This window comes from Rhinoderma darwinii, chromosome 3 (genome assembly GCF_050947455.1).
Source record: "Rhinoderma darwinii isolate aRhiDar2 chromosome 3, aRhiDar2.hap1, whole genome shotgun sequence".
Classification (NCBI taxonomy): Eukaryota; Metazoa; Chordata; class Amphibia; order Anura; family Rhinodermatidae; genus Rhinoderma; species Rhinoderma darwinii.
The window spans coordinates 131756386-131783061 of NC_134689.1; the positions used below are offsets into that span (position 1 = coordinate 131756386).

A 26676-nucleotide genomic window follows, 5' to 3' on the forward strand; every position below is an offset into this window, starting at 1 on the left:
AGCACTGATTCTATAGAAACCCAACGCTTCTGCGTGGATGAGGGCCACCAATATTTAAAGTGGTCCGGCACAGAAGCATAGTAATATTTTTTTAACATCAGGAGCACCATGCCTCCAATTTGAGTTGGTTTAGATATCATGGAAAAGTTTATTCTAGCACGTGAACCGTTCCAGATATACTTATTATTTAATAGAGATTGTAGCTTAGTAAGAAATGACACAGGGACTGGAATTGGTAGTCCTAAATAAGTATAAAATTTGCGGACGGATCATCATTTTAAGCACTGCTATGTGGCCAGTCCCTGAAATAAAGGGTTTACGGAAACCAGACAAAATTTTTGTGATAGAAGACAATAGAGTACATTATAATTTTTTGCAAACGTATTCGAGCTTGGACTAGACAGGGATATCCCCAGTTACGGGATACTGGAATCGCTCCATTGAAAAGGGAAAGAAGCTTCTATAGAGGCTTTAGTGTGGGCATCCAAACCGATACTAAGGAGTAGGGACTTTGCACTGTTAATTTTATAATAAGAGACCCGGACGAAATCATGCAAGACGTCTAAAACACATTGTAAAGTTGTGACCGGGTTCGTTACCGCCAAGATCATCATCAGCATAAAGGCCAATCTTGTTTTCCTGTTGTCCTACCGTGATTCCTTGAATCCCAGGTGTAATTCTAACTAGTTCCGCCAAGGGTTCCATCATAAGCGCGAAGATGAGAGTAGACTGGACACCCCCGTCTCGTCCCATTTGTAATACGAAAGGGTTTGGAAAGACAACCAGATGTAAACACCCTAGCAGAAGGAGCCGAATAGAAGGCTAACACAGCAGATTTAATGGGCCCCACAAAACCAAATTTAGTCAATGTTGCTTCTAGAAAACTCCAGTGAATACGGTCAAATGCCTGCTTCGCATCCAAGGCTAGAAGCAGAGAAGGGGCTCGAGCGAGTTCCACAGCTCTAATAAGATTCAAAAATCTTCTTGTTCCATTAGGGGCCTGCTTATGGGGAACAAATCCTACCTGATCAGGATGAATCAAGTAAGGCAAAATTGTAAAAAGACCATTAGACAATATCTTAGCGTATAGTTTGACGTCTTTGTTCAGCAGGGAGATCGGACGGAAATTCGCAGGGGTACTTGGCTCCTTATCTGGTTTAGGCAGAGTGATAAGAGCTTCCAGCATTTCAGAAGGGAAAGTGCTTTTATCCATCACTAAATTGAACACAGACGCCAAATGAGGGGCAAGTGTCGAGGCATATTTTTTTGTAGTACCCATTTGAAAGACCATCTGGGCCTGGTGACTTAAAAGCCTTTAAGAATACTATGGCGCGGGTTACCTCCTCCGAGGAAATGGGAAGTGAAAGTGAGGCTAATTGGTTGTTTGACAATTGGGGGAGAGAGACAGTCTAGAAAACATTGGCAAATGTGTGCCTCTGTCTTGATGGAGGTTATAAAGAGAATAATAATAGGATGCAAACTGATCCACCATCTTTTGCGGATGTGACGTTTTATGGCCCTGGGAATCTTATAAAAAGCTAATTTTTTGTTTCGATCTGAGTTTTTAATTGTTTAGCCAGTAGAGCTCCTGAACGGTGATCACGGGCATAAAAGTTAATTTGGGTTTTTTAAAACGCATAATCAAATTTTTACATTAAGAGGGTACGCAAATCAGAGCAAAGTTTACGCAATTCAGAAGTTAACCGAACAGAAGGGCACGATTTATTTTGAGTCTCTAAAAGCCTAATTTTAGAAATTAGGGAGTTAAGCTCTTTATCTCTTTTCCTTTTTACTAAAGAACACGATTTAAGGAAGATACCCCTCATGTCGAAATAATGTACCACTTCAGTCTCCAATTTATGTTGATGTTCTGGGTGCGACAAAATATATTCGTTAAGCCTCCACAGATAAGTAGGGGAAATGCGATACAGTTTTGTTAAGAATACGCGTAATTGGAGCGTGGTCTGACCAGGTTATTGTGCCAATCTCGGTCCCTAAAACATCCCGCAATCCCGGATGCTCCAAGAAGAACATGTCTATCCTGAAATGCACATGTGAAAAAAATTTAAATGCTACCTCAGATCAGTGATGGCACCTCCAGGCATCATACAATGACCTCTCACACAACAGAGAAGCTATAGTAGACGGAGTCCTCTGCAGAGTAGTCCAACGAGGATTCCATAATGGAGTTAAAATCCCTGCCTACAACTAGAATACCGTGTCTGACAGCATTCATCTTTTTAAGGAGAGAGAAGAGTCTATGCTAGCTAGTATGTGGAAAATAAAGAAACATTCACTAGGGTATAGGAAACGACTATTTGAAATCTACCTAAAGGGTCCAGTACTGTAGAGTGAAGGGAAAAAGCCACAGAATCTTTAATTGCCAACAAGACTCCCCTCTTCTTCCTGATACCATCAGAGGCATAAAAGACATTAGGAAATTTAGTATGTGTACATTTAGGATGTTTACCATGAATTAAAGGAGTTTCCTGAGCTAATAGAACATCACATCGGGACGTAACGGCTTCCTTCCAGAACATGCAGAGTTTAAACGGTCTGTTTAGGCCCTTTACATTGAGAGGTAATAGTAAATCGGCATGATTTAATGACAAAAATGCCCTGCGACCACACGACCACACACACACGACCACACACACACACACACACACACACACACACACACACACACGACCACACACACACACACACACACACACACCTTTTGTGGTTCAGAAAGAAAAAGTCAGGTACAAAACTAAAGGAAAAACATACATTACAACCATAGAATAAAAAGGGTTGTCACCAGGCAGACACACACTACTGGTGAGAAATGGGGGGGGGGGGGGGGGAAATAGAACAATTTCCAGAGCTCAGAACAGGCTACAATTTACAAACAAAATGACCATGTCAGCAGCCAAATGAGTCAGTAATGAGGAATGGCGAACAATTCTAATCACGACAGTCCAAGACCTGGAGTGTTGAGAAGAGGCAGTCGAGTCAAAAGAAATGTTCCATTTCTTTAGGAGAGATACACCATCTTCAACAGACAGAACTATATCAGAGGCCCCATTCTGGTTGAAGAGCTTCGTAGGAAAGCCCCATTTGTATTTAATATTGGCAGTATGAAGAGAAGTAGTAACTGGGTAGAATCCACGTCGCTTCTGTAGGGTGGCAGCTGAAAGATCTGGGAACATGGATACCTCAGCATATGGAGCCGGGGGAGCGCCCCTCTTCCTGCATTCCGCCAAAAGAGTCTCTTTTACTTGGTAAAAGTGTATACGAGCAAGTACGTCACGAGGTGCAGACTCTGGAGCAGTCTTAGCCTTAGGGATTCAAGTCCAAAGCAGAACATGACGGTAGTAATAGCTGGAAAAGTTGTGAAAGATAATGGTCAGGCGGTAGATTATCTTACGCATGTAGTTTTCTGATGCATTTTTTAATGCGGATTTAAATGCACCCCAACAGATACATCTGAATACGACCTTACTCTCTGTGATGCTACTGAAAAAGTGGAGTGGGTGTCACAGTTGAGTAGAAATGCATAGAGAAAAGGAAGCTCAGAGCAATGATTTGACACTGGGGCAAACGTTAGGTTATGTTCACACGACCAATTTTCCGAAAAACGGCTAAAAGTACGGGGACGGAACGCCTCCAAACATCTGCCCATTGATTTCAATGGTAAAAACTGTGTTCTGTTCCCACGAGGTGTTTGTTTACGCGTCCGTTTTTAAAAACGGCTCCGTAAAAAGAAGTGCATGTCACTTCTTGAGCCGTTTTTGGACTCAATAGAAAAACAGCTCCAAAAACGGCCGTAAAAAAATGGCGCAAAAACATGTGGTTTAAAAAACGGCTGAAAATCGGGCTGTTTTCCCTTGAAAACCGCTCCGTATTTACAGCTGTTTTTTGTTAAGCGTGTGAACATAGCCTAAGGGTCCAGATATCCTGTGGTCTACTTTCCAGTTTCCTACCTGTAACTTAGAGAAATACTGTATTTAAAACTAAAAGCAAAACGAAGACCTTTATCATACAATCTGTTCCCGTCTAATAGCTGCAGATCAGCCAAAGAGAAAAAACAAAACACAAGTGACCTTCATATATGACCGTACCTTTAATACAGTAAGTGCCTTTTCACAGAACCTACTACATTTTAGGCCACTTGTCCATCTGTCCCCGGGAGGCCTGTGAGACGTGCCACTATTTTAACTGCATCTGTTCCCACAGGATTCAGATACAGTTGAATACGATGGTGGAGTAGGGAGCCCTCAACTCCCTGCTCTACCATTCACACGGATGCCTGTCAAGAGCAGCTGGGTGCAAAGGGGAGCGATACAATAACATCATCGCACCTGTCTGTGCCAAACCACACAGCATAGACTGAAGGAGACCTGCAGAGTGATCTGCTCCATGCATCGTGGAAACGGGGCTAGGTGAGTATTTTATTAAAGTCACTATGGGGCGTTATACAGCGTTGGAGCTCTATGGGGGCATTATACTGTGTGGGGCGGCACTATGTGGTGTGGGAAAGAACTATGGGGGCATTATACAGTATGGGGAGGCACTATGGGGGCATTATACTGTGTGGGGAGGCACTATGGGGACACACAATGGCGCAACATAGGGCGTTATCGTACAATTGGAGAGCAGTGATAGTACGTTTATGGTTGTGCTCACCTTTTGGCATTCTGCTAGGAGCACAATGTCCTGTCAAGCATGGAATCCTAGTGGAGCTGCGGCCATTGGTCTTTGCGGAATCTTGTTGTCCTGGAATATGTGAAGATAGTCAACTTTTAAATGTAAGACAAAAAGGAGACCTTTTATCAGCGCTGCTCATGAATGAATGTAACTATGGAATTACTTCATTGTTACTTTAAAATTCATTTATTGTGTAAAATTCACATAAAAATGTAAGTCTAGTAATTCCATAGAGTTACATTCATTCATGAGCAGTGCAGAGAAAAGGTCTCCTTAATGCCTTCCATTTAAACGTTGATCTGTTACATAAAATGAGGGCACTACTGTGTGGGCCAAAAATGAAACTGGGTGTATGGACAGGAATTGGGCGGGCTTAGAGGCATGGCTTCGCATTAAAAAAAAATTCTGCATGAATTGTTACGATCATTGAAAGTTAGGCAGTATGCCCGTAAGCAGTGGCGGATTACCATGGGCCCCTCCTTCCCCCTCACACGCAATTCAAACCCCCCCCCCGACACTATACCAGTCCGTGCCAGTGACCTGACGGATACAGGTTTTAGCACTAGATACAGCTGCTCTGTATACAGGATACAAAGCAGCTGTATCTCAAAAAGTAAAAATAATTTATAATAAAAAGTATTTAGAAAGTTGTACCAAACACACTGATACACGGTTTTATTAAAAAGTGTAGCTAAACGTTTGACAAACTTCTGACATGTCATAGTGACGTCAGAAGTTTGGATTGGTGTGGGTCCGAGCACTAAGACCCCCACCAATCGCTAGAACGAAGCGGCCGCTTAGTTTCTGTTCGGCTTTTTCCGGAAAGCTTTCTATTGAGTCCGTACACGATACATTTATTTCAGGAAAAAGCCGAACAGACGCAAAGTGGCTGAGCGCTTACAGGAGTGCTTCAGCTGCTTCGTTCTAGTGTTTAGTGGTAGTCTTTTCAAAAAGGTGTACACAGCCTTTAACATATCAAATAACAAAATTGTAACACCTCTCTTTAAAGTGTAACTAAACTTGTACATTTTTTTTGGACATGTCATAGTGACATGTCAGAAGTCTTAATCGGTGGGGGTCCAAGCGCTACGCCCCCACCGGTCGCTAAAACAAAGCGACAGCAGCGCACGGTTGAATGCTGCGCCGATTCATTTCTGATCCGCATTCCACGGAGCGGCGTACACCTGAATAGAAAGAGTATAGGTCCATAAACCGCTTGCTTGGCTTTCAGAGAAAAGCAGATTAGAAACGAAGCGGCACAGCGGTCACCCGAGCGCTTCTGCCACTTTGTTTTCAGCAGTCGGTGGGGGTCTCAGTGATCGGACTCCCACCGATCAAAACTTCTGACATTTAACTTTGACATGTCAAAAGTTTTTTTAGAAGTTCAGTTAACCTTTAAGCAGTTAGACACTCCTCCCCTTGCAGTAAAATAACTACTGAGGGCTATATGGGGGGGGGGGGGGGGATTCTATTGCAAGGAGAGGTCAGATTGTGACTGACTGACTGCTGAGAGCTCTATGGGGGGTGGAGTGTGAGCACCTGACGGATGGCTCTGTGGGGGAAAGATATCCCCCTCAGCAGTCAGTCAGACAATCTGACCTCCCCTAACAATCGGACTGCAGAGGGCTCTATGAAGTGGGGAATAATCCCCCCCCCCCATCCTCCACAGAGCCCTCAGTAGTTATTATACAGCAGGGGGTGGGGGTTGAGCATCTAACTGACTGCGGACTCTGCAGTTAGCTAGATGGTTAGACCCCTCCCCCTTGTATAATCCTCCCCTAGCGTAGACCGATCACTAACTTTGGCTGGTGCAGGAGCATCACACTAACCTCACCGCCCTGCTCTCCTGTTCCTCTCTGGCGGCGCATGCAGTGTCAGAGAGGCGTGTTCTAAATGCTAGCAGACATACAGCATAACCGCTAGACCTATCCCATACGATGGTCTGCCACTGCCTGTAAGGGTCATACCAACAGCTTCCTAATCACAGAAACAGGGATCCCATACTCCTGTAACATATGCTGTATGGGAAAGGGATATTAATCTGCAGCTGCTCCTGTCAACAATTAACATAGGCACTGGATCAGAGGCGTAACTTGAAGCTTCAGTGCCTAAGTGCAAAATCTGTAACGTCCCCCCACCTACCATGTATCAGTAATAATATTGGTGTCTTCTGTGGCAGATGGCCTTTGGACCCCCTCAGGCACTAGGACCCCGATTCAGCTGCTACCTCTGCACGCTATAGTTGCACTACTGCACAGGATGAGTTCTCTGCTTCATTCACACATCTTCTAAGATCTATTGCAAGTTTGAGTAATGCGAATATTCACTGACTGTGCAGTATGGGATGGAAAATTGAATATTCACAAGCATTGGGTCACAAACTTTTTTACTCATTTTGTGCAGTGCAACAGGTGTTAAATCCTGCAGCATAAGCATGTCGATATGCTCGGTTACTGATTTGGGTAGTTATTCATAAACCTTATTGCAGCAGCTCCAAGTATAGTTTAATCGTGTGTAACAGTAACTATTTTATGCTCAAGTTGATTTCCCTCAGTTACCAGACATGGTTTCACAGAGTACATCAGCTTGATTGTGCTACTCACTGTCCTTTTACATTGATGTTACTGAACACAGCAATATTTGAACCGCATAGCATACTGCACTCAGACAAGTCTGCCACCTAGTGGTGTAATGCAAGAAAGGGCATCAAAACAAACAAGCTAATACTTCCGGTTGTACATTCTTAGGCGCTGTTCACATCACATTTTTGGTTTATGTTTAGTGCGTACGTCGGTTAAAGCTTCTGACGTACACGCTAAACGTACCCTTAGAGCGCCATTGTCAGACCACCAAAAGAGCGTCCTTTTGGCCTCCTCTGCGGATATACGTATGGAATAGCGTAGTAGGCTACGCTATTTCATCCTGTAGAGTCCAGTAAAAAACAAACTTACTTTTTTTTTTTTCTTAACATAGATAACCTATGGGTGACAGAGGCCACTGTATGGCATATGTTGCAGGCATCCGCTAAACATATATGTCAAGAGCTTTTCAACCGATTTTATCAGTTTACATATCCGTTAAACGGATGCCATTATAGCCAATGGGTGACGGACGTGTTAAATGGATGCCTAACAGAGGCATCCATCACCCATAGACTATAACGGTATCTATTTAACAAATACATCATGAAAAGTTATGAATTTATCCGTAACTGCCTTCATTTGACGTACCTGTTTGGAGCTTTTCCTGGCGTATTTGTCAAATGTAGGACAAAAAACATAACCTTACATGTTTACTTGGGCACTGCAAGGATACACAATGTATAGTCAGAACCGTATGTACAATGAAGACAAAACAGGCTCATAAGTTTGATTGGACAGAAACACTGCATGGGTTAAAGTTAACGATTTTAATGACTAAATTTGAAGTTATTTTTTTTTTATATAGAAAATAATGGATGAACGTCTGATTTAGAAGTTCGATCATGTCTGGTTAAGGATATGTTCGCATGGAGGTTTTTGTCAGGCAGACAAAATCTGCCTCAAAATTCCCTTAGGATTTTGTAGTCAGATTTTGAAATGCTTATAGTTTTTTGAAGCGCTTTTTTTTAATGAATCAAATCCAAAAAAAGCACCAAAAACTATTCAAACGAGCGGCAAGTTTTTTTTTCTGCCTTTGATTTTAATAAAAGGTTCAGAGGTGGAAAACGCTCTAAGATAGGGCATGCAGTTTGTTTTTCCACAAAGACCGCCTCTTATTGAATGCAATGGGGGGAGATGTGGGCCGTTTTTGGCGCAGATTCATATGCGGTTCAGTGTATTAGTATCAGTGCCAACAAACTTGCGTGAACTGGGCATTTAAATAACGCAGATTGTTTTCCCTAATCATAAAAAAGGTATTGTTCGAGATGGCCTCCCTAGAGATTAAGTGTCTGATTCCTTCTTGTAGGTATGGAGAGTGCAATCACTCTGTGGCAGTTTCTTTTGCAATTGCTCCTTGATCAGAAACACGAACATCTTATCTGCTGGACATCAAATGATGGTGAATTCAAGCTCCTCAAGGCTGAAGAGGTGGCCAAGCTATGGGGACTCCGGAAGAATAAAACAAACATGAACTATGATAAGTTGAGCCGTGCCCTCAGATACTATTACGATAAGGTAAGTTCATAGGCTGAACTACAGTTATGCTACGGATTTTATATATTTATGGGTCACAGCTGATGCTCAAAAGTTTTCAGCAGAGACCAAGGGTCACTTTGTTGTGCTCACTTAGTAATGATATAAAAAAGGTTACCTATATTCAGTAGTGGCAAATACAGATGAAACAAAATTATTATCCTAACCACACAATGTGATAAGCATGGTTTACAAGCCATTTGCTAACAGTGTATTAATGCTCACCTAAAGTTTACGACAAATCTTTTATGTTGTAGTATTATAGTTATAGGAAGTGCAGCGGTAGCAGTCGCACCTGGACCCTGGTGCCTGAGGGGTGCGCCATAGGCTCCTCTGCCACATAAGACCACTAGCATAAATGGCACCTGGTAGGTTGTGGCATGATTACAGATTTTGCATTGGGGCCCAGGAGCTTCACGTTAACGCTGCTCTATGGTATCACTTAGTGCGGTCATTTAGTGGCCCCACAACAAAGGAGGAAAGGAAGGTCTGTCAGTTGTTTCTCCCTCACCCTTTGTAATGTTGAAGTTCAGCTAAACCTTGGAAGCACCAGGTGTTGCATGTTTCTGGGTCCATGAGTTTTATCTAATTTTGGGGGCAAGAATTAGGAAACGATTGAGATTTCAATTTACTAAACAATTTATTATTTGTATCTTCCTTCCAGAACATTATTAAAAAAGTTATTGGCCAGAAGTTTGTCTATAAGTTTGTGTCTTTTCCGGAAATCTTGAAAATGGACCCTCACACTGTGGAGCTGAGCAGGGATAGCCTATTGCTGCAGGACAGTGATTGCAAGATCTCAAGTGATCTCCATGAGAGGCACAAGCAAACCTTATCAGCCTTGAAAAATGCTAGCCGCAATGAGTATATCCACTCAGGATTATATTCCTCCTTCACCATAAATTCATTGCAACACCAAACCGATAACTACAAGGTGATCAAAAGTGAAAGGACTCAAGAGGAAGAGGAGGAGCTTCAAGAAGAAGACGACGACGAAGAAGAAGAAAGGCCAGAAGCCAAAAGTCGTATAGAGGAAGTCAGGACTGTAATAAGATTTGTTACAAACAAAATAGACAAAGAAACTGTCCGGCCTATAATTTCACTGCCTTCTACTTCAGAATCGGCAGCTGCCTCAGCCTTTTTATCATCAACCTTGTCTGCTAAAGTGTCTCCCCGTGTATCACCAAATGCAGCCAGTGTTTCTTCTTCACCACATTCGTCACGATCCCCTTCCCTGTCCCCTAATATGTCCTTGTCAACAGAGCAGCGGAGCTTCTTTGTAGATTATCCTGACACCATGGAACCATTAAATCTTTCATCAGGGTCTAAATCAAAGCTTTCCTGTCATCCTCCCAAAGCGAAGAAGCCCAAAGGCCTAGAAATTTGCTCTCCACCTCTTCTCCTTTCCAGCCATGATATTGGATCAATTGCCCTCAACAGCCCAGCACTTCCTTCAGGATCTTTGACACCAGCTTTTTTTACTGCTCAGGTAAAATGATGGCAACTGTGCAGCATAGCATTACTCGTTACAAAATAAGTCAATTCATTTAAATCAGATACCGTAACCTTCATATAGTAATGTAATGAAGAGTAAAATAAATAAAGTAAAAAGTGCCACATGAGAGGGGTTCAGCCTGATGGGTAACCCATTCTTAGTAGTTCCGTGACATCGCTGAAGAAAAGGGAGCAGCAAGGCTGGTCTTGCTTTACTTTAGTCATTCCACTGCAGAATATTTACAGTTGATCCTCTCGTTACTCTGATTGCTTCGAGACAAATTCAAGTTTTCACTATATTGTAAGACTACTAGTGTGATACTAACATAGCATCGGTAGTATTAGTTAACAGAAGTTATGATAAAAGTATCTATTGGTTAATTGATGTGAAAGCGAACACAAAAAAAATAAAAATCATTGCCTTAAGGCCTTATTCACACGAGCGCATTTCACGTCCGTGTTACGAGCATTAAAACAACGGACGTCACACGGACCTATGCAATTCAATGACGCAATTCAGACATTGTGTTTTTCACGCAGCATGTGTCTGCTGCGTGAAACTCACCATGTCCTATTTTTGTGCGATTTTTGCACATCACGCACCCATTAAAGTCAATGGGTGCGTGAAAAAAAACAGGCAAGCGCACGGACATCATCTGTGTGCCGTCCGTGTTTTTCACACACCAGTTGCTAAAGAAATGAGGAAAAAATAAAACACCTTCAGGTTTTTTTTGCGGATGTAAAAAACGAGTGACATACGGATGACATACGCGCATAAGAAAACTCAGACGTGCACCGTACACGGATACCAAAACAAGGCAGCACATCCAAGATAAATAGGAATTTATTCACCCACAAGCACGATGTTTGTCCAACAGGATCTTTCTCAAGCATATGACTAATGTCACACGGAACTGCAACACAAGAAAAGCGCTACGTTTCTTAGGCGCGCAAAACAGACATGTTTGTGTGAATAAGGCCTAATTCTGCACTTCTGATGCACTACAGCATTCATCTGAATGTATAAAAAAAAAAAAACAGCTCTGCATGCAAATGAGATTAAGGATCCATGCACACAGTAAAGTCACACATATGGACCCTGGACAGTAGTTGCCGTTGCATAGTACCTTTGCGAGGCACTGTATGCTCTTCTAAAAGCAACACTTGTCAGGGTAAATACCTCTGTAATACGACATGTGTTTGAACATGTATCAACACAGATCCTCAATACAATCGTGTGCATGAAACATATAGGCATGACACTTATAGAACAGCGATATTAAATACACAAAAAAAAAAGGTAAGGCTTGGTTTACATCACTTTTCTGCTTTCCATTGTTATGCTCTGTCACGGGAGCAGAACGGCGCAAAAAAAAAAAAATGAAAGCAACGGTTCGGCAGTCGCATGACAGAAACCTTAAATAGATTCGATCATTTTGCTGGACAAAATAGCGCTGCATGCAGCGTTATTTTGTCTAGCAAAGATAACGGAATCCGTGACAGAGGCCTCTAACCGAGCCTCCAACACAGATATAAACAGAGCCATAGTGATTATTTTTTTGCCTAGTTATAAAGTTGAGCATATCTTTTTAGGGGACATACACCATCGGTAATCCCAGAGTTTGATTCCTCATTCTTGTAAATGCCTTAACAGTGGTGCAGTAATTTCTTGCTCTGTTGTCTTGCGCTTTACTACTGTAGGTTTGGTGCTTGCACATTTCTCATCTTTGTCATTATATTCAGTTAACATATAGCTACAAACATCATATACGTATATGAAAACTTCAACTTAAAAGGGAACCGGTCACTAGATTTTAGGGCACTAAACCACCAGCATGTTATACAGCTAGAGTTTTGCGTCCTAAACAAGCTTCCCAGACCGGTCCTTTTTAACATTTTGTCGAAAAAGAAGTTATAATAAGGCGTCCGCAGTATGTAAATGACCAGAGAGGAGTCCAGGTGTACTGGCCTCAGCTTCATCTGAGTACTGAGCATGTGCTGGAAGCTGTTGGGACTCCTCTCAGGACTCTTCTCTAAAAATTCATAATACATCATGTGTACATCTATGTAAATTACCAGACCAAATGCTTAACCCCTTAGTGACGGGTCTATTTTACACCTTAATGACAAAGCTATTTTTTACGTTTTTCCATCGTTGCATTCCAAGAGCTATAACTTTTTTTCTTTTTGCGTCGACATATTTATATAAGGTTTGTTTTTTTGCGGCATAAGTTGTATTTTTTAATACCACCATTTTGGGGTATATAGAATTTATTAACAACTTTTTTTAGTGGGGGAATAGAAAAAAACGTTTACCGTGTGGTATAAATAACACAATAGCTTTATTCAGCGGGTTGTTACGATTGAAACGATAATTGCTTGACAAAAGGTGCATGGAGCAGCTGAAACGTTGCGATCTTTTTGCACTGATGGGTGAATAAATACCTTTTCCATTTTGATACGAACTTTGGAGTGCTGCCTCCTCTTTCTACTTCGTCTACATTTGGGGATTTACAAGTCGGATCCCTGGAGGCTTGCACCCGGATACCCTGGAGGTTTATGCTCGGATATGCTGCCCATAGTCTCTTTGGACCAAATTTATATCGATTTTTTTATGTTTTACTACTTTTACACAGTAACAACTTTTTTTTTTCTCAAAATTATTTGATTTTGTGTCTCCATATTTCAAGAGCCATAACGTTTTTATTTTTCCGCCGATGCAGCTGCATGAGGGCTTCTTTTTTTGCGGGACGACTTGTAGTTTTTATTGGTACCATTTTGGAGTAGATGCAACTTTTTGATCACTATCACTTTTTTTTAAGGCAGGATTCACAGAAAACAGCAATTTTTGCATTGTTTATTTTATTTTTTACAGAATTCACTGTGCGGATTAAATAATGTAATAACTTTATAGAGTTGGGGTCGTTACAGATGCGGCAATACCAAATCTACAGCATTTTGTAAGGGGAAAAAGTGGGTTTTTCATTTTTTTTTTAAAATTCGCATTATTAAACTTTTTTACTAGTCCCACTAGAGGAATTCACTATGCCATACTCAGTTTTACACGGACAGGCACTAATACACTATAATACAAAAGTATTTCAGTGAATTATAAAAGTGATCGGACAGGCATCTGCTAGGCCATACTTCTGGCATGGCCTAGCAGGCATAACTAGTGGCAGACCTGAGGGCCTTTATTAGGCCCCCCACGGCTGCCATAGAAACACCTGACACCGTGCAATCTTACTCAGGGTGCCAGTGGGGTGAGGGAGCTCCCTCCCTCTCTCTCTTCAAAACCTGTTCGATACGGCGCTTGCTATTGAGCACCGCATCGGAGGAGTTAAACTGGCGAGATCGATACGAATATCGATCTCGTCCGTGCTGCTACCAGCCCTCAGCTACTGGAGGTAGCTGAGAGCAGGGAGATTTAACGACTCCCTGCTGTTTATTTACTCCGATGCAGCGCCGTGAAAAGGCAGAAAGCCCATTAGTGGACGCCGTGAAATGGCGTATTGGCGGTCACTAACGGGCTAAATTAACAGTTTTGGGAGAAGCGTTGTTACTACGCTAAACTCCAGTAGTAAAACGACACGCTAGTGGTTAAGTGCTCTAAAATCTAGTGACTGGTTCTTTTTAATGTCCGATTCAGGGCAGCTACTGCTTTTTATGGTTTCAAATAAAAAAGGATTTGTAACCATGTCTGAGCAATACGGAAAGCGGAGGTGCGTCATGTTATTAGGTGGACTACAAAGAAGACTACCACATCAAAACTGTTGCACATCAACCTGGACAAGAAACACATGTATGGTGTACCCTATTGCGCAGGCGATATCACAACCCACCAACGTTACTGGAATTACTGTAGGTAATACCAGTATAAACTGCACTGCAGCACTGCACCAAATGTCATAGTATTCCCTATTCACATGGTTTACGTCATACAAGGTCTATTACATAAACGGCATAATTAAGCAATGTTAGACTTTCTGCTGAATGAAGAAATACAAGGTCCTTTACAAACCTGCTTAAAATATAAACTTTGCCTTGCAGACGCCGAATGGACTATTGTTAACCCCTAGTCCCTTGTTGTCCAGCATCCACTTCTGGAGCAGCCTCAGCCCTGTAGCTCCATTAAGTCCCGCCAGGTTGCAAGGACCAAACACCTTATTCCAGGTAAGTGCAACTACATTAAAGTATCCACGGAAAGGGTTTGTCCAGGATTAGAATAACATTGCTGCTTAAGTCTTAGAAACAGCACCACATCTGTCAATGGGTTGTGTTTGGTATTGCAGGTCTGCTCTATGGATGTGAATAAAGATGAGCTGTAAAACCACACACAACCTGTAGACCGGCACCGTTTCTGGAAGAAAGCAGCTGTGTTTTTCTTACCCAGACAGCCCCTTTGAGGTTTTTTTTTTTTCAAATGTCAGAAAAATACATGTGATGTCCAGATCTAAGAAATCTATTTTTTCCTCTCCAGTTTCCAAACCTGCTGAACAGTCACTTGCCATTGCAGCTTCCAGGGCTTGACAGATCATCATCTCCAGTGCTGCGGTCGTCAAACTCTCAAAAGTCCTGATGTTATCTCAAGGCACTATGGACATGGTTAATTCAGTAAACAGTCCTGGATGACCCACGCAAAGAGTGGACAGGCCTGAAGTGAGCAGGACCCTCATCACTACACAGGTTGCTCGAATTAAAGAAAAATTCAGGCTGCAACATTTTCTCCTGTGATCCTGGATTTCAGTTTTTGGATGCATTTCTATACTGGATAATAAACATCACCAGACTGGACTGACAGCTGAAACTGCACTGTACATTGGGTTAGCTAAGCAAGCACAAGATGTCCTGCATTTATAAACTGTATCTGGACAGTATAATTCTGGTGCTGCATAGACATCAGCTAATTTGAAGTTTCCCATGTAGATGTGAGGTGCTACACATCAGCAAGTACTGCATCTCATAGCTACAATCGTGCCTATGACCCAAACCCAAAATAAAGGGTTTTCTAAAACCTGTAAGATCCGTTTGTATTAAACTGCTAGACAATTTTTTATCATGTATCAGGCTAAGGCTACACAGTGACTTTAGCCGCGACACAGGCTGCATGGCCAAAGATCCATTATCGCAGTGTCACACTGGCTGCATCGTAATAATTAAAAGTGAATGCGGCCGCCGAATGCCGCGACTGCCCCCAAGAAGTCTATCAAGTGCCACAAGCCAAAGTCACTGTGAAGCCCTAGTCTTACAGGTTTTGTATACCCCAAGTCTTGATCTCTACATCTGAAAAGGATGGAAAGCTCCTTACCCTAATTCTATGTTATACACTTGAGCTTATAGAAACTATAACCGGCTGTGCCTTTTTCTGCATCGTTTTTTGTAAATCTTCTATATATTTTTGTTCCTGCATTAGGGGAAACCTTTAAAGGAGAAATACCTCTCAGAATTTCTGCTCCCATTTCCCCAAATATGTACTCCGCAATTATATTTAGTGCTTTTGTTAAAATGAACATTGAATTATGGACTTATACATTGTTTCCATTGTAGGGAATAAAAATAATATACGGTAAATGTATCATTTATGATTATTCCTGAAATAACTTCATACGGGCCTTTAGTAAACAAAAACAAATGTTGTGGCTATATACAACATGTTTAGAACGATGCTGTTCCAGCATATTAAATGAAAGGTGTTCCATATAGATAGAACCCCCTCATATGAAAGCAGACACTGGCGATCAGCCGATTGCCTTGGCTCAAGTTGCTGAAACCCCCAGTGATCAGCTTTTTGTTGCTAGGGGACAGTGTCGGCAGTAAAACATTCACATAAAGTATTATACAATATTGACAAAAAAAATAAATGGGCAACCGTGTCACACCTAGATGCGCGCAGTCTGCCAGCTCTGGCTTACAGAAGGGGACCTAATTGTGATTCTTTTTGCTCAAAGCAGACTCCATGTTGACTTCTGTAGTGAAAAATATTAAAGCTGAACTCTGGTTGCTATGGGCAACAAGGAGTATTGTTCGGGCATGCTGTGGTGCTTGCGAAGCTCAGCAATCCCTAGCTGTACTTTAAATACATGTATGGTCTGGTCAAAAGTGGAGACTGACAAATTCTGGCTTTCACAAAATTTGCTGCTTCAGTTTTTATAGTGGCAATTTGCATTAACTCTAGATTATGAACAGTAATCAGATGAATTGCAATTAATTACAAAATCATTCCTTGCCAAAAAAAAAAAAACCTTCATCACAAAAACTCCATTTCCACTGCATTTCAGCCTTGCCACAAAATGATCTGAAAATATCATTTCAGTGATATTATTAGCTCAGGAGAAAGGGTTCACAAGGACAAGGCAGCTAAATATCACTCAGTCATGCTGATTGAATAAGAGCAGACCGGTTGCTTTAAAAGGACGATGGTGCTTGAAATGATTGTCTTCTTCTGTTAACCATGGTTACCTCCAAGGAAACCTGTGCAGTCATCGTTGCTTTGCATCAAAAGGGCTTTACAGGCAAGGACATTGCTGCTTGTAAGATAGCCCCTAAATCAACCATTTATCGGATCAAGAACTTCAAGGAGAGAGGTTCAATTGCTGTGAAGAAAGCTTCTGGGCGCACAAGAAAGTCCAGCAAGTACCAGGACCGTCTCCTAAAGAGGATTCAGCTACGGGATCGGCTCCAGAACTTGCTCAGGAATGGCAGCAGGCAGGTGTCAGTGCATCCACACGCACAGCGAGGCGAAGGCTTTTGGAGGATGGCCTGGTATCAAGAAGGGCAGGAAAGAAGCCACTTCTCTCCAAGAAAAACATCAAGGACAGGCTGACATTCTTCAGGGAGTACAGGAATTAGACTGCATAGGAATGGGGTAAAGTTATTTTATCTGATGAAGCCCCCTTCAGACCGTTTGGGACATCTGGACGAATGATTGTCCGGAGAAAAGGTGATTGCTACCATGAGTCCTGTGTCATGCCAACAGTAAAGCATCCTGAGACCATTCATGTGTGGGGTTGCTTTTACTCCAAGGGAGTGGGCTCACTCACAATTTTGCCTAACAACACTTCCACAAATAAAGAATGGTATCTAAATATCCTCCAAGAGTAGCTTCTCCTAACAATCCAGGAGCAATTTGGTGATGAACAATGCTTATTCCAGCATGATGGCGAATCAGGTCACAAGGCAAAAGTGATAAGTGGCTTGGTGAACAAAACATTTAAATTTTGGGTCCATGGCCAGGAAACACCCCAGATCTCAATCCCATTGAGAACCTGCGGTCAAACCTCAAAAAGCAGGTGGACAAACAAATACACCGAATTTGTGATAAACTCCATATACTGATTAGGCAAGAATGGGCCAGAATTTGATATCCAGTATGCCGGGGTGAATTACAGAAGTCTTGAAAAGGAAGGGTCAACACTGTAAATATTAAGTCTTTGCATAAACTTGATGTATTTGTCAATAAAAAGTAAAAAAAAAAAACCATATGAAATGCTTATTATACTTCAGTATACCATAGAAACATCTGAATAAAATATCTAAAAACACTAAAGCAGCAAACTGTGTAAAAACCAAACTTTGTCTCAAAACTTTTTCCCAGGACTGTATATAAGATAGTTATACAGTTCCCGGTTTTAGAAATAAAGTAAAAACAAAATACCCGTTTAAGAGCAGTCTAATGCCGAACCTCTGAGCCTCTTCTTCCACCATACAAAACTTTTGACTCACCACTACTGTAGAGCTGTGGAACCAAATAGCACAATGATGATTGGCTATTTGATCCAGCTAAAATATTGTTGCTATTGTAAAGGGAGTACTCCTTCACTTTACAAGAATAAACTCTTCCTCTTACTTTGTAAAATGAGGGCATTGTAAAATGACTTCTGGAACTACGCCAGTGACAGACATGTAGATAAATGTCATTGCCTATCACAACTTGAACATTGGTTTAGTTTACAACCATATTGAAAGGGGAAATATGTGATTCCTGACAAAAAAGTTTAACGGTGTATGCACATGGTGTGGATATGCCGCGTGGAAATCACAGCAAATTGCTTTTAAAAAAGCATGCATTTTTTCACTGCTGGTTTCAGACACGTGGCAAAATCGCACCATGTGAATACACCCAAAGTGTGCCACCAGAGAAATATTAATTTCACATTGCTGCAGAATCCATGTGTGGGAACTGTGAGAATATCTATGAATACATCGAAACAATCTGCATCAAAGAAACTAAGAAGACTATTACAGTCAACTATTCAAATCAGTGTAAACTGGGTCATTCAATTATGTAATAAAACATAGTTAAGTCCAATATTCTAAGGCGGGATTCACACGACAGGGTTTCTCGGCCGGGTGTCGGCCGTTCATAAATCGGCCGACACCCGGCTGCATTAGGAATAATAGACCCCTAATGGGGCTATTCACACTACCGATTTTTTGACGGCCGGGAAAACCGGCCGTCAAAAAATGGGACATGCCCTATTTTTGGCCGGGTGCCCGGCCCCCATAGAAGTCTATGGGGCCGGGTAATACACGGCCATCACCGGAATGTGTCCCGAGTGATGGCCGGGTCTACCGTCGCTCGCGCACTCTCCTCCTCCTCACAGTGCAGAGTGCATGTGAGGAGGAGGAGGGTCTTTTTTTGCTCCCTATAGGAGTCGGAATCCCCAATCCCCGGCCGGGGATTGGGGATTCCGCTACAGAAGTGAGTGACTACACTGTCCATATATGGACACAGCGAAGTCACTCATTTCTGCAGCGGAATCCCCGACTCTATGGCCGGGGATGCCGCTACAGGAGAAGTGCGTGACTGCACTGTCCATATATGGACACAGCGAAGTCACGCACTTCTGCAGCAGAATCCCCGACTCTATGGCCGGGGATTCCGCTACAGGAGAAGTGAGTGACTACACTGTCCATATATGGACACAGCGAAGTCACGCACTTCTGCAGCGGAATCCCCGACTCTATGGCCGGGGATTCCGCTACAGGAGAAGTGCGTGACTACACTGTCCATATATGGACACAGTGACGTCACTCACTTCTGAAGCAGAATTCCCGACCTGTGGCAGGGAATTCCTCTTTAGGAGTAGTCAGTGACTACACTGTCCATATATGGACATTGAAGTCAGTGACTTCTCCTGGAAGGGGGGGATGGGTGCAACCTACAGGGGGCAGGGTGGGTGGCATTGCCTGCAGGGGACAGGGTGGCATCGCCTGCAGGGGGCAGGGTGGCATTACCTACAAAGGGCTGTGTGTGGCAACAAATTTAAATGAAATTCATCCGATTTTAAAAACGGACCGGGAAAAAAACGGATGCAAATCGGGTCCAAATCGGCCGGTAAAAACGGCAACTCGGCCCGGAACGGATGCAAACCGGCCGGGAAAATCGGCCAAAAACGGCCGATTTTCCCGGCCGACACTCGGACCCTGTCGTGTGAATGAGGCCTTAGGCTATATTCACACGACAGTGAAAAAAACATCCGTTAAAAACGGCTCAACTGTCAGTTTTTTACGGCTGTTTTGCATCAGTGTGTCTCCAAATTTACATCCATCTCCTTTCCGTCTATTATAAAAACTGATGAATTTCATTAGTCAGGGCTTTTTTATCCCAACCCCCTGAAAACACCACAGCGCCCAGTTACATAGTGCCACAGTGCCCACTGTAGATAGTGCCAGTGCCCACGTAGATCGAGGCGTACACACCACTGTAAATCGCGTCACTAGGAGCGGAATCCCTGTGCGGAGCACTGCCGACGCTCTGGCCGGGGATTCTCTCATTACACAGTGCATGACGGCACTATCCATATATGGGCATCTACCAAGACCGGAGTACCCGGCCATATCGCTTTTGATGCTCTGGTCGGGGACTCCGTAGTTGAAAGCCCCTGACATCACTGTCCATACATGGATAGTGACGTCAGGGGATTCCCTGGGCTCAGCGCTGTGCCCGGGGAGGCCCCTTGTGAGGGCCAGGATCAGTTTTTAACAGCTGTCACATGGGTGGCTTTCTAAAAACCAGCTGTTAAAAACTGATCTATTGACTTCTATGGCGGCCAACGGGTGAATACACCCATAGAACTTCACTGTTCTGAAAACACCCATGTCGTGTGAATATAGCCTGAAGTCCATGAGCTCAGCAACAGTATACAGTAAGGTCTTGTTCACACATTGCAGGTTTGATGCAGATTTTGCATGTAATTTTAAAGCGGAAATGGAACCTAATGCATCCAAAATCTGCACTGTGTGAACAAGACCTAACAGGAAAGCTAGTCGCCTCTGTTAGGGTGTGTTCACATCAGTGTCGGCCTTCCCTTCATGGGTTCCATTCGACCTTTCCATCGGAGGAACTGCTGAACGGAAGCCATAGCTTCTGTTTGAATTACCATTGATTTTAATGGTAATGCTTCCGTTGCAATTGGTTTCCGTTCCGTAACGTTTGTTTTTTTTTTTAGTCGACTACGCTATTTTTCCCTTGAAAAAACTGAAACTTTACAAAATGGAAGCCATCTGCAACGGAAGCATTACCATTGAAATTAATGGTAATGCAAACGGAAGCTATGGTTTCCGTTTGGCTTCTCGTTCATCGGTACCTCCAACGGAAAGGTCGAACAGAACCGATGAACGGAAGGCTGATGTGATGTTTACCAGTAATATGTATCTGGGCCAGAAGTGTAGTTTGGGATATTATGAAATCAGAATCAGCAAACCATTCCGGTTTACTTATTTAGCCCAGTCAGAGTTTTGGCCATTAACAAGCTTGGATATGTGAACAAGATTGACTTATTGCCCATTTTGCCATTTACCTGTCTCCGTCATTATCAGTTTTGGAATAAACTATCTTGAGACCAACAGAAGAAATAATTAAGGTCCACATTAATTCCATTATAACCACTATTATCATTGCACACACAAGCCATCTCAGCAACCACAACTAATTTAAGGCTATACGTGAAATAACCTTAAGGCCACTTTAATGCATTTTACGTGCGGACGTGCCGCACATTTTTTCCTGCGGCAAATCCAAAGAATTACCCAGTACCAGCCAAGTAATCTCATCTAAATTTTGCAGGTATGTTTCCACACTAAAATTTACCTGCGGTGCGGCTTTTAAGTCAATTTATCTTGCACCTTAAGGGGCCAGAATTGTATCTGACAAGTTTTTAAAATAAAAATGTACCAAAATGCGCACCTGTTTCCGCATCGAAATGTAAAATCTGCATCTATGGCTAGATTGACACGAACGTGTTCGTTTTGTGTGAGCAGAAAACGCAGCATTTTTCCTGCGTTGCAGTTCCGTGTGCCATCCTTATTTTATGTCCGTGTTGATGCAAAATTATAATTTTTTTTCCAATGCATTTCTTTAGCAACTGGTGCGTCAATCACGGACAGCACACGGAAGTCATCCATGTGCTGTCCATGATTATCACACACCCATTGACTTCAATGAGTGCGTGATCCGCAAAGACACACCAAAATAGGACATGCAGTGAGTTTCACGCAATGGAAACGCTGCGTGAAATATTACGCATGTCTGAATAGCCCCATTGAGTTGCATAGGTCTGTGCGCTGTCCGTTGTTTTCACACAGAACACTGACGTATACAACGTTTGTGTCAATCAGGCCTAAGGCTGGAATAACAGCGTATTTTGATCACATTTTACCATGTTCTTATTGCAGTTTTGTAGCGATTCTCATGTACTTCCTAATGGCTGTGAAAACTGCATGTGTTTTACAGCGAACCACCACGGTTCTGTGATGCGGTTTTTGACCGTGCGGCTATTACAGGTTTCACATGGTTTCAATGTACTTCACCTTTAATAACCCCAGAAAAAAAAAACATGGCAAAAATGGGGAAATTAGCAGTAAAACACATGCGGGTTTTCCCAGCAATAAGGAGTACAAACGCAGTAAAACGCCCTGTGGAATTTCAAACGCATAAAAAAAATGCAATAAGTGCGAATTTTACCTGTGAATTACTTGTTTTTTTTCCGCGGTTTTAAAGTGGATTTTCCCATCAAATGCTGCGACGTGCGCATGTAACCTAAAAAAAAAAGTCATAACCGAACCAGCAAACGTCAGCTTCAAATGAGGTTGCCATTTGTAAAACGATTAACGGTAAATTTCAAATATTAAGAACCAGTTTATTTTTATCAACTTGGACAATTTTATAAAACACCGTAGAAATCAGCACCAGGGGGTGGGGAGTACAAACAAAAAAACAAAAAATTGACATATTCCTGTGTTGTACAAGAAATTCAGATGGAAGGAAAGTGCCTTACAACAAAGAAATATCGGTCCCCCATGAGATTCAAAACAAGACTATTGTATTCCACCGAATATTTATACTTGAAAAAGTACAATATTAATACAGGTTTGTCAGTTTCAAATAAACAGCAGTTTCTTCGCTCTACGGATCGCTTCTGGATATTAAACCCATTTACAAATTATGAAAAGGACTAGTGGTCCACTATTCAACATGAACTCGCGGTCTCTAACAAAATCATAAAAAATAATAAAAATCCATATTATATTGGTTATATTAACAAAACAACCCACGTGTTCCACAATCACTATTCACAAAAAGTTTAGAAAAATAATTGGGGGAAAAAGGTCACGTAATACTGTTAAATTACCTAAAAGTCTCTTTTAATCCTCCAGGACAGAAATAGCAGATCCCTAAATGCTCCACAGGGTGGATGTTGGACCAAAGAACAGCCATCCAAGTCCATTCAGGATACACCTGCTACTTTCTGAAGACGTCAGTCTCATTTTAGGTTAAAAAAAAGCAAAGTAGAATAAAAAAAATAAAAATGGTGTGTTCATGATACAGATCAGCGCAGTAATTCAGAAGCAATTGAACTTAGGGGGAAGGGACATATTTTAGGTTTTACTTATGTGACTACCGGTAAGGAGAACACGATTCATCAACAGTTTGGCCATAATATTGTGCATGTCCATAAATCCTTCAGCATAGTCTAGCTTTTCTGTCAGTCACTAGGAGCCTTCTAGAACGCAGCGGTGCCTCTTTAGAACAGGTCACATTAACAGATAACGGCTAGTGAAAACTCATCTCTAGTACAGCAGGGAAACGGAGCGGCATGCGACTTCATTGAGCTCCTACAAAATAACTTTGAGGGTCCATCATGTTGAGAAGACTCCATAATTTAATCTCAAAAATGATCTGGCTTTCCAGTAGTAAAACCAACCGTCCACAGTGGCTTGGGCCTTCATGAGTAATCTTTTTTGGATATCATCCTTATGTGGTTTATGATATCTGTTATTTTAGCGGTTTAGTCCTGTGTTATTTGAGGTTTAGGTATATCTAGCCTATGGGTATGTATCAGTAATGCTCCCAGGCCTCCTCTACGGTAGATTGTAGTAACGGCTTCTCGTCTATGGATTGGAGGTTTATTAGACATACATGAATCGTTTGCATCAATCATCTTATGAACCTTCTTTGCATTAAAATACTGTATGGTCTATTAACGCTACATAATCTTATCGGACTTTATCTTCTGCTATCTCAATCACCTGATGACGCCATATGAGGGTCGGTGACAGACTATATACACATTGGAAAATACCATTATTACCATTTATTGAGGCTAGCGGCGGAGTAGAGACAAGCTCCTGGTAGTTTTTTAAACAGTATTCTGTGTGAGCATAGGAGTCACCTGATAAACATCTATCTGCAAAAACAGCCTATATAGCTACAATAGTCTCTTGAGAAGAAATCTTATATTTTATATAGTCAAAGAACTGATAAAAACATCAAATAAGCAGAGTTATGGTGACCGATCTACAGCTTGGCGCCTGGAGATATGAACAACAGTGTAACTATTACCTGTCCTTTGTGTCTGTTTTCAAAGGGTAGATGGCTTTCGACAGTAAGGCTCTGTTCACACTTGCAGCGTGGTTTCTGTTCATAACAGAAATCATGATGCATAGAAGGATCAGTCGCACGCTCCACCGGGTTGGGTCCATTGGGTACCGTCGTGGTTTCCGTTGCTTTGACAGGAAGAATGCTGCTGCTAGCATTCCTGTCAAATCTGCTGCGACAGCAGACGGAGGATCCAAAAGAAGCCTCCGACGGCAGTGTGAACATAGACGAACACTTTAAGCATTCTCAATTTCAAACCAGTATTCGTCTCCATAGTATTTGAAACATACATCTACCAATACATTTTTATAATAGGGAATTATAAATCCTCTATAACTCTATTCAAGTACTTCAATGTGTGCCATGTATTTGCTACAGTTAGATACCATTTATTACTGTGAGATACTGATGTAGCAAAGATGAAGTATTTTCTGTTTACAAAAGACTGCAGGTTAGGCTCTGTTCACACTGTACTCATGATTCTGTTCCAAAAGGTTTACTTTGCCCTGAATGTGCAGAATAATGTAGTCCACTGTGCTGTTCTGCCAAGTGTGGAAAAAACCCCCCCACAAAAAAACAGAATTTTAAAGGCAATGGAAACAATAAAACAGGGCCTAAGATGCTAGTGTGGACAGAACCTTAGCCTACTGCATTATCTTAACTTGAAGAGTTATCACAATACAGTCCAAAAGAGTTCAATAACCGATTCAGCTCTGCTATATCTACAACAAGAATTCATTTAACAGAATCTACAAAAAGTCAGGAAACAAAAAAAATTGACCGTGAGTGAGGGGGCTGTAAGAATCCAGGCCTGTTTTAGGACACACTACATTCTGTATGTGTTGTTTAAAGTGTCTAATGTTAGCGACATGTGACTTTTTTTCATAAAACTGCCATACCAAAAAAAACAACTTATTTTGCTCCTTTCCTAACATGCTAGAGGCACATTGCGGTACTTTAAGAATACAAATAATTTAATTATTACAAGGGAAATTCTCTTTCAGAAGCTCTAGGTGTTTTGCTGGTGACCCAATTATCTCCAACCTTAGGAAAATATTGATCTCTGATTTTTGTTTTGTACTTTACAAAATATTGTTACCAATTTATAAGGTGAATGGAAGAAACGGTCGGTCAGCCAAAAACATCAAATATGGTCCGCTAGGTTCAAGGCCAAGCAAAGCAAAAATTGCCTTAATGGAAACTATTTAATAAAAAGAAAACTAAAACAATAAAAAAAAAAAACAGGATAAAAAAAACAAAAATGTTGGGTTAAAAAAAACAACAAAAAAAAAAACAATGATGCATTCACAGATTATCAAGCCACTGCAACTTCTTCAGGCATGTTTGTTGTGGTAAATATTCAGACAGTAGTCATTTAGCAGCAATGATTCGGCAATAAATAATGACGCATTGTGTCCCAGTCCTGCACAAGAATTGCAGCTACAGTCACATTGACAGCTGTAACCTACTGGCTCTAACAGCAGCGGAGACCTCAAAACCAACTGTACAAGCTTCGTCACACTGTGACAACAAATATATATATATATTAAAAAAAGGGGGGGAAAAAAAAAGGGGGAAATCTGCAGGCCTGAAATAAAACGACTCCGTCAGTAGGTCAGTGTTGACAATCAGTTCATAGTCCACCAGAAGTAAGAGTTGCCACCTAAGATTCTGATCTTTGTATGAAACGGATAGGAAAAACATCTTAAAAGAGCATGCTCTGTCTTCTGTTCTTGCCGTGCCCTACAAACAAGACATGGAGATGCATTACAACCAACAGCACATGCGTATGATCATGGAAACAACACAGGTTCTCTCTAAACACCCGGCAGTATTTGGCAATGTTACGCCAACTGTCAGAACTACTGTATAAAACCTGCTTACAATGAAAAATGGCTAAATATTTTGGGGAATAAAATGAATCCCATGGGGACCTAAAATTTTGAAGTCATAGGTAGAAAAAACACATTCTGGAATATTTATATATGCGTATTTTTCTCTACTCGTGGATTAGGTATTAATGGAGCATTCCAGAAAAAAGTACAAGTACAAGGCCTTAAAGAGGCTCTGTCACCACATTATAAGTGGCCTATCTCCTACATAAGGAGATCGGCGCTATAATGTAGGTGACAGTAATGCTTTTTATTTAAAAAAAACGATCTGTTTTCAACATTTTATTAGTGATTTTAGATTTATGCTAATGAGTTGCTTAAGGCCCAACTGGGCGTATTTTTACTTTAGACCAAGTGGGCGTTGTACAGAGGAGTGTATGACGCTGACCAATCAGCATCATGCACTCCTCTCCATTCATTTACTCAGCGCATAGGGATCCTGCTAGATCCTTATGTGCTGTCTTATACTAACACATTAACAATGAATGACAGGTTACAACGAGATCACGCTTCCTCTGCTGTAACTACCACAGACAGAGTAACG

General features: G+C 41.8%; 2 protein-coding genes across 2 annotated transcripts in view; one reads left to right on the forward strand and one right to left on the reverse strand.

Moving 5' to 3' along the window:
- Positions 1–15952, forward strand: part of ELK3 (ETS transcription factor ELK3) — a 60629-nt gene extending 44677 nt beyond the window's left edge. The window contains exons 2-5 of the mRNA XM_075856763.1: positions 8641–8849; positions 9532–10356; positions 14412–14534; positions 14842–15952. Coding sequence (XP_075712878.1) covers positions 8643–8849; positions 9532–10356; positions 14412–14534; positions 14842–14940 — 1254 coding nt within the window. The 5' untranslated portion in view covers positions 8641–8642 and the 3' untranslated portion in view covers positions 14941–15952. The remainder of the gene's footprint in view (positions 1–8640; positions 8850–9531; positions 10357–14411; positions 14535–14841) is intronic.
- A 6528-nt stretch (positions 15953–22480) lies between these two features.
- CDK17 (cyclin dependent kinase 17) overlaps positions 22481–26676 on the reverse strand; it is a 209563-nt gene continuing 205367 nt past the window's right edge. The window contains exon 17 of the mRNA XM_075856764.1: positions 22481–25983. Within this exon, the coding sequence (XP_075712879.1) occupies positions 25946–25983 (38 nt within the window). The 3' untranslated portion in view covers positions 22481–25945. The remainder of the gene's footprint in view (positions 25984–26676) is intronic.